This window comes from Marmota monax, unplaced genomic scaffold, assembly GCF_021218885.2.
Source record: "Marmota monax isolate L192 unplaced genomic scaffold, Marmota_monax_Labrador192_F-V1.1 WCK01_AAM20220418_F8-fsc00076, whole genome shotgun sequence".
NCBI lineage: Eukaryota > Metazoa > Chordata > Mammalia > Rodentia > Sciuridae > Marmota > Marmota monax.
Genome location: NW_026692843.1, coordinates 4,476,416 through 4,495,282, shown reverse-complemented (window position 1 = coordinate 4,495,282; position 18,867 = coordinate 4,476,416). Strand labels below are relative to the sequence as shown.

The following is an 18,867-nucleotide window of genomic DNA, read 5'->3' as shown; positions in this document are numbered from 1 at the left end:
TAGTCACTGATCCTTCCTTTCTCTGTCTTTGTCACTTGAACCTTAACTAGATCACCCGGTCCATTAGTCACCTCTCCATATGACCACAGTTGGGGTCTTGCTGAACTTTTCTTTCTGTAATGAGACACATCGTGTATCAGCATCTTTATTTTTTTATTTTTTAAAATATTTTGTTTTAGTTGTAGATGGACACAATACCTTTATTTTATTTTTATGTGGTGCTGAGGATCGAACCCAGCGCCCTGCACATGCTAGGTGAGCGCTCTACTGCTGAGCCACAACCCCAGCCCTTCATTTCTTATTTCAGGTGAATTGGTCAGCATTTCTCTTTTTCAGATCCTAATGTTTAGTTTTTTTTTTTTTCAATAAGTGAGTCATTGTATTGAAACATGCTAGGAAAATAATGCAGTCCTGTCTGCAAGTGTGAGACGTGTCCTCAAATGCCTCACTGACTATCAATTCTCAAGACAAAATTTGGTTTGATTCCCTCAGACTTTCTTTACATGTGGATTTCCAGGAACATATTTACAGCCAGAAGTTGCTTTGGTTTAGAGACAATTGTTTAATAAAAACTATCCCCAAAACAAACTTTGTGTGCTCTGATAATCTCTTTTCCTCAGGGCAGATGAGAACAGAGAAGAGCACTTGGAACGGGCAGCAGTGGCCCGGGAATGGCGTCCCTGGAACGGTGTCCCTGGAGCAGTAGGGCCCTTCATTTGCTGTGGAGGAGAGCTTTCAGGCCCGTTTGAATTGACTCCCAGAAGAGCGCAGAGCAGCAGGAAGCTCTTTTAAAGCTGTCTGCTTTGGAGCCCTTTGAATCAAGCTTGGGTTTCTTCCTTGCCCACTGTTTCTAGTTCCCTTTTCCAACATATGCTACTTTGGAAGATGCTGTTCAAAGCCATTCATCCCTCTGTCCTCTCATCCATCATCATGACCAAGTACCCAACAAGGGCATAGATCCAGGGGCGAGGAGTTGCACCCAGGCCCTGGCCTGCTCTGATGGGTAGCTCCGTCCCCACTGAGGTTAAAGTCAGGTGACCTGTGTGCTCATCCTCTAACTAGAGTGGTGCACCCTGGAGTAACTGCCTGTTCTCACTGACAATACTATCCAGTCCTGAGCATCGCACACATGTCCCTGGAGATCAGGTCCCTTAATGCCACCCGAGGACACAGCTTGCGTCTTCCTAAGAGCCCTGCTTTTACGTTGGCAAAGAGTGCACTCAACCATCAGGGCAGTCTCCAGAGGCTGTGGGGGAAGGAGGCCTGTTTGAGGTCAGAGACCAGGGGATGCCGGGGAACCCTCCCACATGTCTGGGCTGTTGGACAAGAACCTGCTCTATGCTGCACCCACAAGGGGTGGCTTTACCAATGACTTCTGAACCACCCCAGGGGAGGCTCTTGACTCAGAGGTCACAGGCCCAGAAGGCCTGCCATGTGACCAGAGAGAGCTGGACGGCAGGGACCCTGAGAAGACCTTCAAAGGGACACAGGAGTCCCTGATGGTTGCAACATGCGTGGACCCTGGTTGGCCCTGACCACAAGAGCTGTCCTCTGATGTCCTCCCAGCACACTTCACGGTCTACCATCCTTCATTTTACAGCTGGCTTAAGGCGTCAGAACTCCGTCTGCCTGGGCTCAGACCTGTGCTCCCTTCCCATCTGTGGCTCTGCTTGGGCCCTGTTGTAGATCACGAGGGAACCGAGCTTAGCATGAAGCTGCTGCCACTGTGGACAGTCTGTCACATGCAGTAATAAGCAGCCCTGCTCCTAAGCGGCTGAAGACCACACACACCCTCCTCACTCATGCTACAGGACCACCTCGAAGAGAAGGGGGCTCATGTTCCAGAGGGGAAGCTCTGACTGCTGCAGCAGCTCGAAAAATAGACCTGTGTCGAGCCAGAGAGCAGACAGAGCTCCCGCCACCTCACTGGGTGCTGAGAGGGTTTAGAGAGGTCACGCATGCTCCAAAAGTCCCAGGACACCTGGTTGGGCCTGTTGTGAGCCTGTGGGAGGTCACAGGCACGTGTCACTAAAACTTTCAAGACTTAGTTCCTCCTCCATAAAATGGGAAGGGAAATAATGTTACTCCTCCATCTACTTATGATAATTACAAAAATCCAATGAGATGATAGATGTGAAAATATTTTGGAAAGTCAAGAGATTGGAAGTAAAAATAAACATACTTCTACTTTATATACAATGATAATTTACCACCAGTATAATTTCCTCAGCTCACTGCTAGGTGACTCCAGAAAGTCAACAGCAGTGATTTAAAGTTTTCTGAGAATTTTCTCTACATTTCACCACATTCAAGACAGCGTTTCCTGTCCCACCCAGGAAATCCACTGGAGAGGAACAAGTGAGGGGAAAGGGTGAGAATGAGCCTTGTCGGCAAGAGGCGAGCCTGGGCACTCGGTGGGCACAGACGCCGGCTTCCTTTCCTTTCCTTGGCTGCTCACTATGTGAATCCGCGAAATCCATGACAGGTTCCCAGCGTGTGCAAATTAGGCAGAGCTGCAGTCCGTGCCGGCAAGGTGATGCGTCATCCCATGCTTTCTCTCCTCTTCTGACTTCTCTCTCTTCCTGGCTCCCTGCCTCCCTCTTCCCTGTCCACCTCCCTCCCACTCTCCTCCTCTCTCTTCTCACTTTTCCATCAATCCCATTTTCTCTCTCTGTTCTGGTTTGAGATGACCTGGTGCATAGCTGCGCTGACCTTGGAGGCCTGGAGATCTCATCTGCACAAGTTCCTGCACCTAAGCCAGTTCCAGAAGCCCTCTGCCACCCCCACCTCTGACTCGACCAGAACCGGTCTGCACTGGGGCCTGTATCCTGCAGCACTGTTGTCTGCAACCCGCTCTCATGGAAAGGATTTCCTCTCACACCACATGCTTGAGAGCTGGGGGTGGGGGGGTGGTGCTGCTGCTGGTGGCAGTAAGGGTGGTGGTGATGATGGTGGTGGTGGTGATGGTGATGGTGGTGATGGTGATGGTGGTGGTGATGGTGATGGTGGTGGTGATGGTGGTGGTGATGGTGGTGGTGGTGGTGATGGTGGTGGTGGTGGTGGTGGTGATGATGGTGGTGGTGGTGATGATGATGGTGGTGATGGTGATGGTGGTGGTGATGGTGGTGGTGATGGTGATGGTGGTGATGGTGGTGGTGATGGTGGTGGTGGTGGTGATGGTGATGGTGATGGTGGTGGTGGTGGTGATGGTGGTGGTGATGGTGGTGGTGGTGGTGATGGTGGTGGTGATGGTGGTGGTGATGGTGATGGTGGTGATGGTGGTGGTGATGGTGATGGTGGTGGTGATGTGATGGTGGTGGTGGTGGTGATGGTGATGGTGGTGGTGATGGTGGTGGTGATGGTGGTGGTGATGGTGATGGTGATGGTGGTGGTGATGGTGGTGGTGATGGTGGTGATGGTGGTGGTGATGGTGATGGTGGTGGTGATGGTGGTGGTGATGGTGATGGTGGTGGTGATGGTGATGGTGGTGGTGATGGTGATGGTGGTGGTGATGGTGATGGTGGTGGTGATGGTGGTGGTGATGGTGATGGTGATGGTGGTGGTGATGGTGATGGTGGTGGTGATGGTGGTGGTGATGGTGATAATGATGATGGTGTTGATGAACAGGTACTTGTCCTGCTTGCTCCTAGTTGCCACTGCCTGACCATTCCTCCCCCATACTCCTTCTGCTCTCAAGGGGGGCTGGTGAACAACAGGAAGCAAAGCACCTGCCCACCACCACCACCCTAACTACCTCTACCACCTGGCCCTGAGTTACATGTGCGAGTGGATCTGTCATCCAGCATCCTCTGCCTTACGGTTTTTGTCCCCCGTCAAGCTGACCCCTTGATCTTCCCCCTCAGTTGCTAGCACTTCTGGAGACTGCTGTGTGATCCTCCCTGCACTCTGACGCCTGTCCTTAGTCTCAAGGTCCTCACTATCCTCGTTGGACTCTCTGGTTCACCCTGTGAGCTCGTAGCTGATGACACCATCCACTGGCTCACTGGGAAGCACAGAGGACACCCTCAGCACATTGGGGTTGGTCCTCTGGTCCGGCTGGCTTCAGTGCAGCTGAGGGGCCTCCAGCTCCCGCTGACTGACCTTCCAGCTTCAGGCTGCTCCTCTGAAGTGTCTCTGGCTTTCCCCAAGCTGTGAAAGTGTGGGTCAGTTAAAACCTCAGGGGTGACCCTTAACCAATGCAATTGGAGTCCAGATGTCCCCAAACTACTGTGTGCAGTCAGGTAGGTGTATCTAGGGATGGAGGACAGTGGCCAAGGAAGGGGGAGGTAACTGGTCTGCAGGACGATAAGGAGATTCACTGTGGTGAATTTCTGCATTTGACCCAAGCTCCAGTGTAGACAGACGATTCTCCCTGCATCCGATCTGCCCATCCTCCTGGAAAGGACCAGACGGCTTCCCCCCACAATGGCACTGGACCTCTCCAGCAGGAGTGAGGATCTGTGAAGTGCTTGTGGTGCTGCTCCAAGGGGACAGCAGGGGAAGGAGCTGCTGACGGATTGGAGCAGGGCAATGTGAGGGGCACAGGGCCTTCCCCCTCAGCGTCAGCTTCTTCTCAGTCCCGCACCTGGCACTGTCCTTGTCAGTAACAGCGATGACGGTGCAGCCCCTGGGCTTCCCGTCTCGGGTCTCCAGGCCGCTCCAGTGGCCATCGGGGGGCTGGTGGGGGCTGCGGACAGACACCTGAGACCTGGGAGGAGGAGAAGGCCTTTGAAAGGCAGGAGAAGGACGGGTCAAGGAAGTGGTGAGAGTTCCCAGAGGCAGTGGGGGAAGCAGAGCACCAGGACAGCCTCAGGGCACAGCTGCCTCTGGGGCCGCGATGAAGTGGGGCAGAGAGAGGAGACATTTGTAGGCCATTTCCAGGGCGCTTGTAGGCTGTGCCCGAGCTCTGTCCTATGCTCAGGGGATTTCTGCGACACCATTGGTCCCAAGTGCACTTTCCTATCCAAATGTTGTTTCTTTGAATTCACTTTCTCAAAGCCTGGCTCACCATGGGCCCTGGGTTATTTTAGATTATTGGGAAGCAGCCTGCCTCCCATTTTCCCTCCCCAGGACTTGCACTGAGTGGCGGAGGTGTGACACCCTGCTGTGGGCATGGTCTCTTGCAATTGCAAAGGTCAGGCAGCCTCCTTAGCCTGGGGTGAAACCCCTGCCCGTCTGCATCTGTGGCCCCTTCCCCAGTGTCCTCTCTGTGAGCAGTGGTGCTATCCCAACCATCAGCAGGCGAGGAATTTGGAGGCATATAATACACACCCAGAGTGGTAATACACTGTGGCGAACTGACAGTCATCTTCAGTAACCGCGGCTTCAGCTCATACATGGCTGTTAGAAAAGCAACCACAGGAAAAAAGAAAAAAAGAGAAGACCCTCCTATTAAATGGTCCATTTCTAATCTGGAGTGACTTGTAAAAAGTCATCAAATAGAATACTGGCTGTGTGACCTTTGTATCTTATATGACCCTTCTGTGCTTCGTGACCCCTAGACTCATGTCAGTATTGTGATGAAGAAAGATTCTAAAAACAAATAAGGGGTTTGAACCTCATGAGTTCTAAGATTCTCCTGAGACAAAATTCTGAGCTTTTTTTTTTCTCCCCTCACTCTTGCAAAACACGAGCCTCTTCGGGTTATGGGTGCCTCATCTTCTTTAACTTCTGATGGCAAATTTAGCAGGAAGGGCTGGAGTGGCAAATGCACGTGAGAGACAGACCTCTCCTGCATTACAGGTTTTAAAAGCTCCAGATTTCTTGGGGATGTGGCAGGGCCCTGGAGGTCCTGAATGGTCTCTGCTGCCACATCCCTGACCCCAAGCTGCACAGAGTTGAGCCTGGAATGATCCCCAAATCATTGAGCACTCTCCACAATTCTGTGCAAGTCCCTTGCCTCAGCAGTGAGGCCCAAGGTACCTGGGAGCTGCACAGTTCCAGCCATTGCCTTCACATTCCACTCTGACATTCCTCCCTTGGGGAGGCATTGTCCAAGGGACATAGAGGACATGACCCCCAGGCCCTCATTCATCCCACCATGCTTCCAGGCTGCCAACTGAGCCTCCGCTGAAGGCTGTTAAACCATTAGACCCAAAGAAGCAGAACCCTTTACTCCAAGACTAAAATAATATATCGTTTCCATCAAAACCACTTTTCTCTAACGTCTCTGAAAAACTGAAGGATGAATTCCATGTTGCTTCTCCATTATAATTGCTTTGCTTTTATAAAGCAAAGTTTGCTTTTCATGTGAAAAGGCTTCAGCAAGGCAGAGAAAGCCCACAGATGTCGTCCCTGTACTCTGCAGAGAAAACAAAAATATGTCGGCGCTTAAAAATAACCCTGCATTTTGCAGGTAGCTCCTTATTCAATATTAAGGGTCCTCCTCTCCAGTGCGAGTGTTCATGATGCTAAATTAACTGTTAACAAGTATTTTTCAATAGTCTAATTTATGCTAATTCAAAAACAGTCCTGTTCTCAAGCAGATTATTTTTACCTCCCAAATTGCGGTACTTTCCCAATAGTGGCCGAGGAGTCGGGGTGCCAGGAGGAGCGTCCTTCTGGGTGGCTTCTGGGCTCCTGGTCGTGATGGCTCCATGGATGTGATGGCAGGGCTCGCCTGGGAACTTGGTGGCGACAGCAGCTGTGTGTCCTTCGCTGTGGGCTGTGGATGTGACCTGTGCCGAGTGTCTGCGGGGGGAAGGCCACCAGCCTCAGGGAGCCAGACGTGACCCTGGAGCAGTTGCTGGTCCCTCCCAAGGGCACCCTTCTCCCTGCTCACGTGCCACCGAGATCATCATGGACTCTGACAGTGGGACAAAACCAGACCCAAGACCCCTGCGGCTCTGAGCTTTCAGGGTACTCTAGGGCTGAGGCCTGGGTCAGCCGCTCAGGTTCAGAGGCGGGCTGTTCCGGCCACCCTGCTCCTCCTCCTTGGCGGGGGAGAACCTCACACCCTCACTTGGGGGAGGATGTCTTCGTTGTTCCCTCTTGACTTTGAGGTGAACCCAAGCTCACTCATGACAAGGGGACTCCTCGGCCTGGCCCGGCCCAGCTCCCTGCCCGCTGTCCCATGGCTCCTCGACCCCGCATGGCCCTCCTTCACTTCCTGCTCTGTCTCCCAGACATTCTCTGGTCACCCCCATCCCAGGCGCTGTGCCAGGCTCTGCCCTGGGCAGGCAGCAGAGGCCCTCCTGGCCAGGCGTGGTCCTCCTTCCCCACGCCGTCAGACGGCTGTCATTATTTCTGGTGTCCATTGCCGACTGAACGTTGTCTTCACCTGAGGAACCTCAGGGACCATGTGCAGCCTGGTGACAGCAGTGCCTGAGTCTGAGGACCCTGGCCTGGCAGGAACGCCAGGGACATTTGACGGACTAGAAGGTCCTCCCCAGCCCATGGCTCCCCGGAGCTCCGAGACAGGGACTCTCCCTTCTTTTGGCTCTGAGTGGAGGGGGGAGAAGTGCCAGGGTAGCCCTTCATCTCCTGTTCAGGGGACACTGCACTCGGGCCGCCCTCAGGAAGCCCACCTTGTGGCATGGCAGCAGACTCCTGTGGAAGTCTGGGGAGAAGCTGTCCCAGCCTGTGTGGATGGCATTCTGGGACAGCACAGTGCAGGGCGTTTCCCCTGCGTCATTTGAAAGCAGCTGCCCACGATGGCCGCGGATCAGTGTTTACTCAACAAGGAGGACTTCCAACATGGCCCCAGGACAGCCACGGACACCAAGAAATTAACAGGGATGCATCCTGTCACCCAATGCCCAGACTCCAGGAGGTGGTGCCAAGTGTCCTGGGAGAGTCCAAAGTAGCAAATGACCCCGTTCCAAAGCACAGGTCACACTTGCTTGTCACGTGTCTCCAGTCTGGAAAGACACCCGGTGGCCGGCGCTGTTGAAGACGTAGGCAGGTGTTTCTGCGACGGCCTACGGAGCTGCCACTCAGCAACCCAGCCCTCGCCTTCCAAGTGGATTCAGAGCCATGTAGGGTTGGCGCCGACCACCTCTCCTCTCAGAGTTTCTCCCAGGGTTCTAGAGAGACAGCTCACTCCACCAGCCTCTTCCCAGCTCTGAGCTCCGCCTCTGAACCCTTCATAGCAGTGGAACCGCGAGCAGTGGGGCAGTGGTTAGTAGGACGTCCCTCACGTCGAGTCTTGCGGTGTTTCCTGGTTCTGATTCTCTGCCTTGGCAGGGACTTCGGGTCTTCAGTGCCTGGAATCAGGACCCACGCACTTTACTCTGTCGCCTTGCGATGCTGTTCTCTTCTATTTTTTGAAGAGGGTGGAGCCTGCCAGCCTTTCCCCTGTTAAATTAGTGGTTATCCCTTATTAATTAATAGATATTCGGGGAGAAGATGTCTCGAGATTTTGAAGATATCCTGTGCCTCCTCCAACTTGCAGTTAGTTATTTGTTGACTTACATCATTATGGAGCCAGGGAAAATTCTTACTTGAGTCAACCTGTTGCTATTGTTATTTACTGTGACATTGGGATTGTCCCCGACATAGCCAGTCCCCCGCAGCGGCTACATGCTGGCTGCACCAGTTCTTGAGCATGTGCTTTCATCCTGGCTCAGAATGTTCTAGGCTGTATTGAATTCCCAGCTGTTTCTCCAACATGCCAGATTTGCTTCCTTGGAGAATGATATTTAGAAGCCAAAGGATGCATTGAATTTACCACTTGCCAGTGTTAAAAATAAGAATTAATTAGTGTGACAGAGTAAGGCCAGGTGCCAACAAGGCTATGGGGCTGGCGAAGCATGGAGTCCCCTCCTGGTGGTGGTGGGGACAGCATGACTGCTGGAGGACCCCGTGACATGCCCTGGGGTCTTCAGAGCTATGGACAGAGGTGGTTGGCAGAAGACCAGGAGTACAGTGCCAGCCACCAGGTGCAGCCCAGAGTGACAGCTCCCACAGCCAGGAGGATGAGAAGTGCACACCCACATGCCCAGCTCTAAGGCCACGCAGGGGGACAGTGGAGAGCCACCAGGTGGGCCTAGAGGAGGGCATCCTGTGCCATGTCTGGCTCCCATGGGAAGGTCACAGCCCCAACCTCACAAAGAAAATGGAGGTTCAGAATTTAAATAAGGAAAATGTGCAATATTTCACCTTCTATGGATGAGACAGCCCTGGAGAGTGGGACAGTGACAGTGGAGGACAGAGAGAGGCGGAGAGAGACAGAGTGACAGAGACAATGGAGAGAGAGGGAGAGAGAACGGCTGTGGTGTCAGACACAGGCAGAGGCCATCTTGGACCTTCCAGTCCCAGGGAGCAATGACAACATGAGCAGCTGGTGTTTGACCATGTGGCAGTTGGTATTATCATTGGCCAGTGCAGGAATTCATGAGTGCAGAGGCTGGGGGGCTCAGTGGGCGACTCTACACATGGGACCCTACCCAGGTGCCTCTACTCTGAAGGTACCCCTTCCTTCAAAAATGCCACCTTACTAAAGGTTTGCGGTGGTCTCCCCGTGTGTGTGTGTGTGTGTGTGTGTGTGTAGAGAAAGAGAGAGAGAAACTTATTTTAATGAATGGCTCATGCTATGGCAGGGCTGGCAATTTCAGAGTTTGTAGGGCAGGCCAGCTGGGAGGTTGGCAGGAGCTGACCCTATGGTCTTGAAGTAGAGGTCCTTCTTCTCCAGGAAGATGTCTTGCTCTTAAGACTTCCACTGATTGGATGAGGCCCACCTCCGGTATCAAGGGTGGTCTCTTTAGTCACTTATTATAGACACTAACCACATCCACAAACATCCTCACAGCAACACCTATGTTCTGGTCACTCACCTGGGTGTTTTATCCATTGCCAGACTGATGCAGACTACACCACAACTCTAAAAATAACTCCTGGGAATTATCAAAATGAGCCACATCTGGTATCAAACATCCGGGAGTCCCCACTTCCCTCTGGAGCTTGGGACACTGAAGCTGTCACAGGGCCTGGGAGGATCAGCAGCTTCTTCTTGGGGATGAGGAACAAACTGCGTACCAACATCAGCAGGATGGGGAGGGTTACTGACCCTGTGGGTCCCTGCTTTTCTGAGCCGTCAACAAGACTGTAGATGATTAAGAAATTCTGAGAAAGAAAGGTTGCCAAAAAAGTAGCAACAAGACTTAAGTCAGTACAGTATTAAAAAGTAACCAGAGATAGAACTACAAAGAAAATCGAAAGTCCATCTAACCAAAAAATACCTCCACGAACATGAAACACGAGGTTTGACCCCATGAACGCAGGTAGAGGAGACGGTGATGAAATCTGTACGGATAAAACAGATCAAGTCTTTACATGAAAGGATGATCTTAAAATTGATTTAAAAATAGTTTCTTTAAAAACCAGAAAGCAATCTTCAAGCACCGAGGGTGGTTTTAAATAGAAAAAAAAATTTTCTGTTTGCTAAATATAACTTGAATACTGCCCACTTTGAATAAAGGTGTGAAGAGAACACATATTAAGTTGGGTGAAGTAAAGGTGAATTTTAAACAAGCCAGACCACATTTGGGAAGGCCAAATTGTGTGACAATTGAATTTGCCTTTTGAGCTTCCTGGCAACCAAAGCAAAAATAGATTCATTTTAATGACTAAGTCTATGCTATGGCGGGGCTGGCAATTTCAGAGTTTGTAGGGCAGGGCAGCTCGGAGGTCGGCAGGAGCTGACCCTGTGGTCTTGAGGTAGAGGTCCTTCTTCTCCAGGAAGCTGTCTTGGCCAGTGCAGGAATTCACCTTCCTGTTCTGGAGCATGCATGCTCTGTAGGCAATATCACCCCCAAAGGGTGAAAATTTGTTCTTAGAGGACAAAAATGTCTTATTTTTTAACATAAAAACAAATATACAAAAGCTACATACACATATAGTATATTTGTGCTATTAAAATTTCACTGTGGGGAATGATTAGGGGGAACTAGGTTCTCAGAAGGGCCTAGAAAGGCAATTGTGAAAATCGGATTAAGAACACAGCTCCTGAGAATAGAGTTTGTGGCTGCTTGCAGAGTCCAGCCCTGAACCTCACCCCAGAGGGCCTGGACCTGGAGACACTGGGCACACACCAGCACTTCTACCACTGACATTGGAAAGCCTGTGTGGCGTGCTGGCCGCCTCCCCTCACCCCCAACTCTCTTCTGTTCCCTGTGCACTTCCCAGATCTGGAGACCTGTGTGGGGAGCCTGCAAGGGGGCCGTGGCAGGTGGCAGCTGGGTTGTGGTGGGAGGCTCTCCTGGGTTGGGGACAGGGAGAATGGCATGCGGTGCCATTTCACTGTGATGCCTGTAGGGCTCCCCCCAAAATGGCCCACAGCCAGGGCTGGACTCGCACTGTCCCAGGTGGGTGTGCCAATGTCACTGTTCAGGATGGTGCATAATATGCAGTGTGTCTACACCAGATGACGGGCATCTGTCTTGGATAGAGAGCTCGGACTAATGAAGAAAAGACTTGCATGTTCACAGGCGTCCGCAGAAGCACATTCTCCTGGACTACCTGTGTTTGGAAAGAGGGGCAGTGGGGCCCTTGTCCTCCTTGTTTCCTGCCACCTACGATCCTGCCTTGAGGGTCTAGAGAAAGCTCTAAATACCCAGGCCTCCCAAGTTAAATGGCACCCCGCAGGGAACAAAGCCCTCTCTCAGATCTGCAGCAGCAGAGGAGGATTGAAGGAGCCTAGGGGTGGAGGCAGAGGCCAGGAAGGGGAGGACGGCTTCCGAGTGCCTGCTCCTGTTGGCCAGGACACACAGACACAGAGGGACCCGGGTGCTCTCTAGAGGGCCCCAAATCAGAGGTGATCAAGACACACGAGCTCATCTTTGAGATACTAGAACAGAGACAGCAGCATTTGTATTTTAGATTAAAGGATAAAGACAAAATCAGCAGACACTGAGTCTTTTTAAATAACATTTTATTTTTCATTGTCAATGATTAACTTTGAAGCCTACTAGAAGAGTATCATGATCATGGTGAATAAAAAAATATAGATGATAGAATAAAATATTAGGTTATACAAAGTTAGTCCTTAAAAAATCATCGTCCACCAACATTTTCAGGACTTTGGAGCTCTGAAAAACAAAATTGAATTTTTGCGTGTGTTTTTTTATTTCCAGAAGTTAGGAATTAAAAACACGTACTGAGAATCCTTTGCAGATGTCTATTACAATCAACAGAAGGACCGCAAAAATTAAAACAAGTCCTAGGAACCATCATATATACAAACTTCTGTACAGAACCAGGATGCAAGTAATCCATCCCATGGAGACCGTCTTTAGTGGCATACGCGTTCTTTTTCACAATAGAGTGGAAATTCAATTTTGCTATACTCATATTTGATCCAGTATTCTTAATGTCGTTTCTGCCCCATAAATTAGTAACTGTTCAGTAGCTGAGAAATATCCTATTTTAAATTATACCAAGAGGAATGAGGAACTGCCCCGGAAAGGCCGAACTGAGTTGCCTAACGTAGGTGGAAGGTGGAGTCAACCAGGGCACAGTGACACAGTGCAGCCAGGAGGGGCTGGCCACACAGCCTGCGAGCAAGAGCGGGGCGAGCCTGCAGAGGACGAGGATCCTCTACACAGCGCCGCGCACCTGCTCAGGGTGCCGTCTCCCACCCTCGGATCAGCCGAGCTCCTGCTGACCCAAGTCATTTGGCACAAAAAGAAAGGACGCCTGGACAGACTGACGCTCTCTCCACGGTGCCACACTCGGGGCCCAGCTGTGATACACTCGGTGGATGTCCTGTCCCCGTCACCACTATGACGCTAAGGGCCACTGGCTGCACGGTAGCATCAACTCCTTTGAAGGAAAAGCCACGGCAGTGAAGAGGAGACACGGCCGGCCGGTGAGGTAAACAGCAGACAGAGGCGAGGAGGGGAGGACAGACGGACGCCTCGCGGCTCTCACTGCACAATCCCCGAGTCCACCGACGTCTGCTTGCGGGTCGTCTTGGGCGGGGGAGGCGGGGGGGTTTTGCTGGGCAGCGGAGGCGGCAGATGCTAGAAAACAGGAGGAAGAAGTCACATGACTGATGTTCCCAAAGAAAGCTCCCCTCTCCACGTGGGCTCACGGCACAGTGGCCCTGGTGGGGGCTTGCACTGGCTCTTGCGTGATGGGGCTCCCTCCTGCCTGGCTCAGGGCTGGCAGGACCACGACACCCAAGCCAAGCACTTTTCACCAAGCCTCCAGGGCCTGAGCAGCAGCACCTCCACCATGCTGGCTGGCATGGACGGGGTGTTCTGTGTCCTCGGTGATGCTCTCCAGGGAACACCCTCCTGCCTGGGCTGAGAGCCAGGGTCACAGGCTGCTCCTGGAAAGCGCCAGAAACTCAACACCTCCAGCTCCAAGGGCTCCATGGTCTTTGCTGAGGCCAGAAAGCAGCCAGGGGCCGTAGGTGAGGGAAGGGCCACAAAACTTTATTTACAAAACCAGGTGGCCAGCTGGACTGGCCCACAGGCCACAGATGGCCTCAGATTCGCAGACAGAACTTGAACTCATGATTGTAGAGCTGACAGAAAAACACCCATCCTAACGGAGCGTCAGTGGTGTGACAGACTACGGCAGCTCTGCCCTATGGTGCTTGGGACCCTCTTGCCCCTCACAGACACCTGACCAGTGAGTCTCCGTGGGGCTGGGTCAGCGTGAATGAGCGAGGAGTGAAGGAATGAATGGAGACATGAGCAGGTCAGGGGGCAGGAGCACACCCTAGGCAGAGCGGGCTGGACGAGGTGTCAGAGCACCCCACCCAACTTCAGGGTGAGAGCGGTCTTCACAGCTCACAGCGGGGCTGGCGTCTAGCAGAATGTGAGAAAAGACCTTCTCAAGAGCAGAGCGGTGGCCCAGGCGTCTCTCACCCCCTGCCCAAGCTCCTCCGATTCACATACAAGTAACTGCAAGGGCGCCCTGTGCTGAGCAGAGCCGAGCAGATCTGCAGCCGTGACACATGGCCGTCCTAGAAAGGAACGTGAACTACGGACCCACAGTCTTTCCAAGGTCGGGATGAACAGGTGATGCCCCCGGGAGTCTGGCCACCCGGTCGGGGTGTTCACAGGGGAAAGCCACGCTGGGAGGCCTTGGGAGTGAGCAGGCCAGACAGACTGCGCTAGAGATGCCCTTGGCGGCCACGTGAGTGTTGGGCTGCTCACCACCGAGCAGGGTGACAGCTCAGGTGACTGGTCCTAAGCGCCATCGTGAAAGAGATGGCAGCTTAAAGCAGCAGCAGCCAGAGGCAGAGTTGCCTGAAAGCCTGAGGCCACCAAAGAGAGTGACAGGAGGTGGTGATTACCCCCACGGCAGACGATGAGCATCCTCCTGAATCAGCTCAAGGTGGCACCCCAGGAAGGGCAGTGGCCAGTTACAGCACCCGGGCCACCAGCCTGTCACCTAACACGCTCTTGCACTCAAGTACATTAACAGGAAACAAGGAGCAGAGAGAGTCGGGCAAGTAACCTGAGTCCTCGCCCTGTGTGGACTGACCAGAGCTCGCACACACACACAGTCCTCCACTTGATCGACTGCACAGGGCACCCTTAGAAAGACGTTCCCAAGACACTATGACAGTGAAATGTTACCCCTGAGATGATCTGTGACCAAAACAGACCTGGGAGTGATTCCAAGTTCAGAACTTTGAGTTTACTAGAGTAGGGACCTAGGAGACGTTCTTAATTTTCGGTTAAAACAAAGACGTGATCTGTCAAGCCATTAAGAAAACAGCGCTCCAAGCTGGGCTGGTTCCCCTGGACCTTGTCTCCTTTGGTGCTCATACGTGGTCACAAGTGCCAGGAAAGGTCAGGTTTACAGAGAGTGCAACGAGCCCTTCCCGCCTCCCGGAAAGCCCCCTTCAGGGTAACCTGGTCCCTCCTCCAGGGCCAGTTCCCCACTGTGACATCTTCGTGGGGACAACGCCTATGTGAATGGCACTCAGGAGAGTCCCCTGTCCTTTCAATGTCCAGGAGGATGCCCCCGTACTTAGTTCTCTTATACAAAAGGAATGATCAAAGAGACACTGTTGGCCAACGCCCTCTCTCCTGCTCTTGCACAGGAAAGATGAAAGACAAGCAGTGCTCAGGGAAAGAGTCCCCATGAAAACAGAAAAAGGAAAGGAAAGAGAGAACGGGACAAGGCATGCAGAATTCACGACATCTGTGAAGGGAAAAGCCCACCTCCGGCGGCCACTTCACCCCGTGTCCTCAACGCTCGGTGGGAGTTCTGCAGCCCTGTAATTACTTTATGGAGGCTGAAGAGCAAAAAATACGACCCACTGCACAAACATGAACAGGGATATTTACTCTTCAGACTGAGCTGATTTGATTTTATAAGACTGCAAATAGCGCGGCCCGGGGACGGGCCTGGCAGTGGACATTCTCCTGCTCCTGCGTAAGTCACACACAGGCCTCCTCCCCCCGTGGGCTGCTGCAGAGCCCATGCCCTGAGCAGCTGGTGGGGGGGACTGGCTGGGAGTATGGGGGTGAGGGACACATGACAGCAGCCATGACAGCTCAGAGTGCAGTGTGGTGGCCCTAGAAGGATGCTTCTAGAACCAGCAATTGGCACAGAGGCCCTGGCTCAGATGGCTTTTTGAGACTTTTCACCAAGATTGGCATTAGGGGCAGGCCCAGGAACACCGCAGACAGGACTGATGACAAAACAGTGTCCCGGGCGCTGGTCTGGAGGCAGCCAGGTCACTCCAGGCCAAGGTGCAGAGGGGGCTGAGGCTGGGGGCACTGTGAGGGGCAGCTGCGCCCAGTCTGAAGTCAAGCTGGCTCCCTCTGCAGATCCTCCGAGCAGCCAGGGCCTGTAGCAGCCCAGGAGCCACCAATGTGAAGGTGATGTCCCAGGAAGAACTGCAGGGACAGAGCTCCTCTGGGGCCAGGCAGGTGCACAGTGGGTGTGCGCCACCCCTGGGGACCACATGGCAACTCCAGTCACATAGACCCCTCGGTAGGAAAGCTGCTCCGCCATCAAGATTTCACCAGCATTGCCTCTGCAGAGGGGTGGCCCGGACAGATGCCTGTCCCTCCTCCTCCTCCTCTTCCTCCTGGGCGCAGCCCTGGCTGTGCGGTTCCCTGCAGATACTGATCATGACGCAGGACCGTGGGTCTTGGCACAGTCCTCAACACGTCGACAAAAGCAAACTGAGTCCATCATATGATTTATCCCACCAGCCCAAAGCAAACCTGCTGCCCTCTGGAAGGAGATCCCAGGAGAGGTGTCACCCAGTCCTGGGTCCCAGACCCCCACTTACCCTCTGGTGTGGAGGAGGCGGCGGAGGTGTTGACGAGCCCAACAGGTCCTGGTTTTCCATCAGATTCCCATAGTCTGCCATGCTGCCCTTGAGAGGCAGAGGGGGCGGGACATCAGCCACATCCACCCCGGTCATGCCGTTCAGCTCCAGACCTAGGAGAGCGGGATCTGATTAGAACGAGACACACACCCTTATGAGCTGATGGCTCTCAGGGGCTGCTCCTGGGTCTCTGGGCAGCAATAGCTTCTCCTGCAGGATCATGTGCCAGCAGAGCACAGGGCAGGGAGGGGTAAGGAAGGAGGCTTCCAAGAGGCTCTGTCCTCAGGAGTGGTGACTGTGGGTTGGATCATGGAAGAACAGTCGTGTCATAAAATTTGCCGATTTGACCATCTTTCAGTGCACAATTCAGTGGTGTGGATCACACTGACAGTATGGTGCGGCCGTCGGCAGTGACCACCTCCCGCTCCCAGCACCTGGACACCTCTGCTCTGCTTTCTGCCCCCACGGGCCTGCCATCCTAGACACCTCACACGAGCAGAGTCCCGAGGCCCCATTATGAGGACTCATTCCACTCGCTCACTGTCTTCCAGGTTTGTTACGTGGCAGCCTGCGTGGGAGCGCCACGCCTCTCGTATGGCTGAATAGTGTTCTATTGCACAGATACTTCCCGGAAAGCACCTTTTATTCATCTGCTCATCAGCTGATGGACACTTGAGTTGTTCCACTTTTTGACTACTGTGAATATGTTGCTACAAATGCTCACATAAAAATACCTGTTTGACCCCGGTTTTCAATTCTTTGGGGGTGTAGACCTTGTACTAGCATTGCTGGGTCATATGGTAATGCTACATTTAACCTTTGGGGAACCACCAGACTATCTTCTGTAATCACTGTAATGGTGCCTGTTCTAATAAAAACCATTTTTTTCAAAAAAGATCATGTAGTAATAGCATAAGGCTGTGGAGACGCCCCCGAGCCCTTCTCTATCCCATGCCCAGACACCCTTTGCTCACTGAGCTGCTTATGTAGACAAGACACTCAGCACCTGACGGTCTCCAGAGACAAGGCTGCTCCCCTTTTAGCAGGAAGAAAATCAGGCACAAAGGACACTTGTTCTCTGCCTCACAACCCCCCTGTAGGGAAGTGCTCTCCTGCCTGGTGGCCCCGGGAAGGAGCAGGCTCCCTGTTTTGCTGTGGCCCTCACTCACTCTGCTACTCCCTGTCAGGATTCCTCCTCTCTGGTGGGTCTGAGCTTAGTGGTGAAGAGCTGGTTACCACTTGTAGTGGGTTGGACAGAATCTTTCCAAGATGTGGACCTACAAAGTCCATTCAGAACCTCTGAGTGTGACCTTACTTGGACCTAGTTTTCGCAGGTGTAATCAGTTAAGGATCTTGACATGACCTGGATTTATGTGGACCCTATATCCAGTGACTGGTGTCCTTAGGAGAGGAGAAGGTGCAGGGGAGGCAGGGAGCAGGGAGGCAGAGACTGGAGTATTGGGCCACAGCCTAGGAACATCAGGGGTTGCCAGAGCCGGCAGATGGGGAGCAGTCCTGGACCGGATCCTCCCCCAGAGCCCACACAGGACGCAACTTGCCAACACCTTGATTTCAGACTGTGGCCTCCAGAACCACGTGAGAGTACGTTCCGTCAGTGTGAGCCACCCCCTTTGTGGTAATTGTGTGGCAGCTATAGAAATTGGTGCAAACCAGAAAAAGTAAGTTCCGCTGCTCTGCCTTCCGTCCCACCTGGAAGAGCTTCTTCACTCCACATTCCTCCCAGACGCGGAAGGCCCAGGACCCTGGAATGCCTCAGGACTGGGCTGGGCCTGACCTGTTGGGGTCCAGATCCCCAGCCCATGCCAGGGACATCCCACGGGTCAGGTGCTCATCCCAGGGACCTCCATAGCCCACACTCTCCATCCCATCTGCTGTCTGGAGAAGGGGTCCTCACTGTGGAGCCATCCATCGGGGGGTCCCAGAGCAACGTGCAGTCTGTGTCCAGAGCAGGCAACACTCCACTTACTGGACTGAACACTGAAGCTGAGCTTGGCCCTTGGTGTGACTGGAGGGGGTGTTTGCTGGGACGACGGTGACGTGGGGGACACTGAGAAGCGCCTTTCACTTCCAATGATGCTAATCACCTGGCTCTTCGGTCTCTGGGGTCGCAGGGGACTTATCTACATTGGAGGAACAGGAAAAGCACAGTTAGGCCTGCAATGGACCGAGTCGTCTCCCCGCCAAATTCCTACGCTGCAGTCCTAGCCCCCCAGAGCCCAGAACGTGTATCTGAAAACAGTGTCTTTAGAACTGCTCCAGGTAGACAATGTCCTTAGGTGGACCCTAGTGCAATACGACTGGTCCTTATAAAACAGGGAAAGTGTCATGGGAAGACTTAAGCAGAGGTGGCTGATGTTTTTACACCAAGGACCACCAAGGATACTGGCAAACCACCAGAACTAGGGGAAGGTGAGGACCGAATTCTCCTTCACAGCCACAGAAGGAAGCAACCCCATAGCACCTTGATCTTGGACTTCAGCCCTCAGAACCGGGGAAAACAGACTTCTGTTGCCTGAGCCACCCCTCCCCCACACCCCCCCCCCACAGAGCCTTGTTCCGCAGCCCACCCCACAACACTCACGCTCATCTATTGTCCCTCTGCA

General features: G+C 53.0%; 1 protein-coding gene across 2 annotated transcripts in view; it reads right to left on the bottom strand.

Moving 5' to 3' along the window:
- Positions 1-11,852: 11,852 nt before the first annotated feature.
- Dock1 (dedicator of cytokinesis 1) overlaps positions 11,853-18,867 on the bottom strand; it is a 446,698-nt gene continuing 439,683 nt past the window's right edge. For both annotated transcript variants that reach the window (XM_046448858.2, XM_046448859.2), the window contains exons 50-52: positions 18,231-18,384; positions 16,205-16,356; positions 11,853-12,959 (exon numbers count right to left, since the gene is read on the bottom strand). In XM_046448858.2, coding sequence (XP_046304814.1) covers positions 12,864-12,959; positions 16,205-16,356; positions 18,231-18,384 — 402 coding nt within the window. In that variant the 3' untranslated portion in view covers positions 11,853-12,863. The remainder of the gene's footprint in view (positions 12,960-16,204; positions 16,357-18,230; positions 18,385-18,867) is intronic.